This window comes from Sturnira hondurensis, unplaced genomic scaffold (assembly GCF_014824575.4).
Source record: "Sturnira hondurensis isolate 20B ecotype Veracruz unplaced genomic scaffold, ASM1482457v3 Scaffold0020184, whole genome shotgun sequence".
Classification (NCBI taxonomy): Eukaryota; Metazoa; Chordata; class Mammalia; order Chiroptera; family Phyllostomidae; genus Sturnira; species Sturnira hondurensis.
The window spans coordinates 299162-304147 of record NW_028092815.1 but is presented as its reverse complement, the minus strand read 5'-3'; the positions used below and the strand labels follow the sequence as shown (position 1 = coordinate 304147).

The 4986-nt window shown below is 42.6% G+C and overlaps 1 protein-coding gene across 1 annotated transcript; it reads left to right on the top strand.

The window, feature by feature from the left end:
• The first annotated feature begins 3569 nt into the window (after window positions 1–3569).
• Window positions 3570–3683, top strand: LOC118975238 (thymosin beta-10-like). The gene has a single exon (XM_037029072.1). The coding sequence runs from the start codon at window positions 3570–3572 to the stop codon at window positions 3681–3683; it is 114 nt and encodes a 37-aa protein (XP_036884967.1).
• Window positions 3684–4986: the final 1303 nt, after the last annotated feature.

Below are 4986 nucleotides of genomic sequence, written 5' to 3'. Positions count from 1 at the left end.
ACACTAGAGAAAAGTGAAATTGTAGTGTGACTTCTACATGATCTCATCCTCCTGCAAATGTACACTCTGGTTACCTGGGATATGGCTTGGGTGGGAGCAGGAATTTAGAAAATATTCCAAATATGTTCTTTTGCAAAGGCAAGAAATCTGCATGCCTGGCAATTGGCTCCTGTCATTTATTTGTTCTTTTGGCCAGAGACCCAGAAGCTATAAACTCTCTGGGGCTTGAAACTATATCTTGAGAATCACAATGGTATTTTTTAGTGCTTATAAGGCACTGTATGTATAACTGCTTTGAATACAGCAACCTTAAATGTGAGGCAAGTATCATTAATTATTTGCCATAGTTAAAAAAAGGTTAGGCTCAGATTAATTGTGTGATTTAGTCAAGGCATCTCACAATAAATACAGAAGTTAGGAGTCAAACCCAGGTCAACACCATGCTTTATTGACTCAGGGCCTTGCACAATGCATGGTTCATGCTAGATGTTCATATAAATAGATAGATCCAGGATAAATGAGTGGGGATAGAAAGTTGTTATGGAAAGGACAAGATTGTTATTGTCAAGTTTCTCTTTAAGCCTGGGATCAGGGGCCATGTTGTGGGGCTCACACTATTGACCTATTAAACACTCATGCAATTAGAAAGAGGTATGGGGGTCTAGCTGACTAAATTGCTTAACCAAATCTTTCCATCACCTTCCTAGGATTTTAATTGACAGTCCCTGGGAGAAAAATCCACTTAGGTCAGCAGAAGTGAATTGTTCAACCTCATCTCAGAAGTGCATCTAAAGATAAATTTTGTTTTCTCCTAGAAGCTCAATATAACAGCCCTGGATTCTCCACTACTGTCCCTGTTTTAACCCAACCCCACTTTCTGGATCTAATTCAGCCTTGGCCAGGTGAAAGATATTTCTTAACATGTACGATGCTTTAGTAAATAACTACATAACAGAAGTGGTGAATGGGCTTTTAAATACAAGACCGGAAGGACTTAATACAAAGAAAAATTTTGGCAAGTGTGGGCTCCTCCTGGGACAGGAGGATGAAATAGATGAATAAATAAATAATTTAAAAAGGCAATATCCCCTGTGCCTTGTTTAGATACTGAAAAGAATTTTTTCAAGGTCTTTCAATAGAATTACTGTGCCCAAGGATGCTGAGAAGACCCCCACCAACCAAACATGGTCTTCCCTAATTTAGATATACAGAGCTCTGTGTACATCTGTGTACCCTTCAGCTGCGGGATATGGAATTTATGTTTCTTATGGGGTCAGGGCCAGGGCTCCAGTCACTGATGGCGGGAAACTGGGGGAAAGATATTGTGTCCACCCAAGAGATCACGGGGTGACACTTTTTCTCTAGCTGTTCACTGTGACTCCCATCATTAGTTCTCACCCAAGATATTCCAGAGGGGAATGGGAACAGAAAACAGAGACTGCTGATCTTTTCAGGGCAGATACAGGGCTCAGAAAGAGTCCTGCTTCTTTCCAGCTTCCTAAGAGAACAGTGGATGGAGAAGTGTTAGGATGTGGGGCACGTAGCTCAGCTCCCAGTGTGGTTACTCTTTCATCCCAGGGATGGCTGTTGGTTTATGGGTACTCCTGGAAGGAGAAATAGAATGGTCATTTCTGATACTTTACATGTAAAAACCAAGGAATATTTTTACCTGTGCTATGTGCAAAGTTCTGGTGAGGTTGGTTGTTTTTTGTTTCTTTGTTTGTTTGTTTTGGTAATCAAGTCTCTGCCTTAGACTTTTATAACCTATGTGATAGATGAACATTAAAAAAAATTGAATATTTTTCAAGAAAGAATACATCGATGGATTTGGAATGAAATTAAGTTCTTCAAGCTATTCTAAAGCCATGTCTTCATTTCAAAACTTCTGTTTTATTTTAGAAATCCAAATTCCTGTATTTGACCTACTTCTGGTTTTCATGGACCTCCAGGAAACCTATCCATGGAACTAAAGAACATTCTCTGGCCCACCAGGATTAATTATTTATATAATATCCTGCTTTTTCTTCATACACTCTGGCAATAAAATCTGTTCACAGACATTCCACCTGTCTCTTGGCACTGCCAATTACAGACAATGGGGCTGGATATTCCAACTGCCCAAGTCAAGTCTTACATTCTGTGGCTGAGAGACACACACCTAGAGACATGTACCTCTGAACTGATCATGTGTACATCTACTCAGAGCCTTGGTGTGCCTGGGTGGTGCAGTTTTTCCTGACAGCCTGTAGCACAAACTCTCATAGGACGTGCTGGATGCCAGAGCAAGGTGGGTGGCACTATTATTCCTAGAAGACTTTATGTCATTTCTCATATTAATTCTAGATCTTGTGATGGCATTTCTGACCAAGAACTGTGCTTTGGGATAAAACAGTTCTCTATTTAAGAGCCTGTATTTTCTGTCAGATGTATTTTACATGTGAGTTGAATTCTGAATGCCTTACAGAGTGTCTTAGGAATAACTGTCTCTCTTGGAGCAGCACAGAAGACAGTGGAAAACAGAGGGGCACAGAAATGTTCAGGCCTAACGCAAACTCTGGGGAAAGTGGCTGGCCCAGAGAGAGCTCTGTTTTTCCACCGTAGCTACATTCTTAGGCCAGAGCTAAAAAAAAAAAGGAGTAATTTCCTAATGTTTTATTTTTGCCACAGATTTGTTTTTCCTGTGAATTTGTTTTTATTGGGATATAGGGGACGGGTCACTGGGTGGTTCTACCCTACCAGGCTATTATCCATTCTAATCTTCCTGGGATAGCTTTGGGGGGGGCTTTTTATATCTGTACTTGCTGAGATAGTTTTTAAGTGCCAGAATACCTTTGAACCACTAGGTCTTGAAATTAAAATAGTCTTCAGTTTTCACGCTCATTCTTAGCAAAATAAGTCAACAAGGAATAAAAGCTGGCCACACTTCCTGTAGGAGTCAGGGCATGTGCACATTGCCAAGAACAGGGAAAAGCTGGCCTTGCAATGGCTCCACATGAACATGAACTAAATCGGGGCATGCTTGAGGCTTTCAGCAGGAGTCCATATAGAGGACAAGCATCATCCTGGCTTTTGAAGGTTCTGTGTTGCGCACTTGCCAACTCTGCCAAGTCCTGACCAGGAGCATTTGTTCAATGGGTTCAGGCAATGGTCATTGTTATCCCATGGCAGGAGATCCAGGCTCCTCAGATGAATTAAGTAAGATGCAAGGGTCAAGGGATTCAAGTGACTAAAACAGCTCGCATGTGAAGTGTGAATGAGACCTTCACCCTTATTTCAGGACAGTTCAGATTTTTTTTATGTTTGCTGGTTTATTTTCAAGAACTTCTGGCAAACCTGGTATTCAAGATGAATAGTGGACTGGAAGTGACTGGCACAGGCTGATGTTCAGAGAACAGGAAGGGAGAGAGGCAGATGAACAAAGATGAACTCAGGAGGATGTGAGACCATATAGGGTATGAAGTAATGGGGCAGGTGGAATAAAAACTGAAGATGAGGTTTCTCACTGCAGTGACACGAGTAGAAGACAGGACCTCGATTCAGCAGCCAAGGCCAAGGATTGTTTTAAGAAAATGGCAGACAAGCCAAACTTGGGGGAAATCGCCATTGAAGGTAAGACTGAGCTGAAGAACACCCTGCCGACCAAAGAGACCATTGAGCAGGAGAAGTGGAGTGAAACTTTTTAAGATCTGGGGGATTTCCCACCCCCAGCATCTTTGGGACCTCAGTCTTGATGTGGAGAAAAAGCTACCTGCAAAATGGACACGAGTGACAAACTGCACTGTGAACCCAGACATTCCATGCCCATGCCATCGGCCATGGGTCTCTGAGGGGACGCCTCCCCGTTCAAACTGCCAAATCTTCCAGTTTGCCCTGGAATTTTGTAGAAAATTATTTGTATGATTAATAAAAATAAAACATGCCTAATGGCAAAAAATACAGACATACATATGTATATACATACACACATAAAACTAAAGATGAAAATGGGGAAGACAGTAAGTGGAAGAACACAAAAGGAAAAATTAAAAGTGAAAAAAGAAAGGAAGGAAAGGTAAAAAAAAAAAGCTCTGTGTGTGTTCAGGGAGTAGAGGGGAAGTAGGGAGAAAAAGGGGACCAAGAGCCGATTCCAAAAAGAGGAAGAGAAAAAACAGAATGAAAGAAAAACAAAACTCTGTACAAGAGTTGAAGATTAAAAGAATTACTGAAAGCCCTGGCTGGTATGGCTCAGTGGATTGAGTGCTGGCCTGAAAACCGAAGAATCACTGGTTCAATTCCCAGTCAGGACACATACCTGGGTTGTAGGACAGGTCACTAGTAGGGGGCGCATGGGAGGCAACCACACATTGGTGTTTCTCTCCCTCTCTTTCTACCTCCCTTCCCCTCTCTAAAAATAAAAACAAATAAAAAATATTTGTAAAAAATACAAGAATTAGTGAGGGAGTCTGCAAAAAGGAAAGAGAAGTGAGTATAAAAGCAGAAAGGGAGTCTTATCTGAGAGCTGAATAGAGAAAAAGCAGCTAGCACACGAGAGACCTCTGTTGGGAGGGATGGAGGAATGTTGTCTGAGCCAGAGAGAACTGGACTCTTTCCTTTCTCTGATGCCCTCACATCTCTCTCATCTATGAAACCCTGTGGCTGAGTTGGATGAGGTGAAAATAAGTGGCAGTTTCTCCAAGAAGGCATGGTCATCTCCTTAGGCACCTGTCCGGAAGGCACCGGAGTCGGTTCTCGCTGTCTTTCCGCTTCCTGGGGAGGGTTGCCGTATGACGACGGTGTAAAGTGACAGGGCCAGCTTCTCCTGTCTGAACAGGAGGTATAGGGCTCGGGCAGCAAACTCCCGAGGTCGTCAGACCCAGTATGTTGCCATGAACTGGAGCCCACATCCTCGGGCTGGTTCACACAGGAGAGGGCGTGAGTGGGAAAGCTCTTATCAGAAGGAAAACCTCTCTACTGCATGCCCACCAAGCTGTTTTTATCCCCGCGAAA

What these genes read in the sequence shown, in the direction of transcription:
- LOC118975238 (XM_037029072.1), top strand. Translation starts at nt 3,570, where the DNA reads ATGGCAGACAAGCCAAACTTGGGGGAAATCGCCATTGAAGGTAAGACT.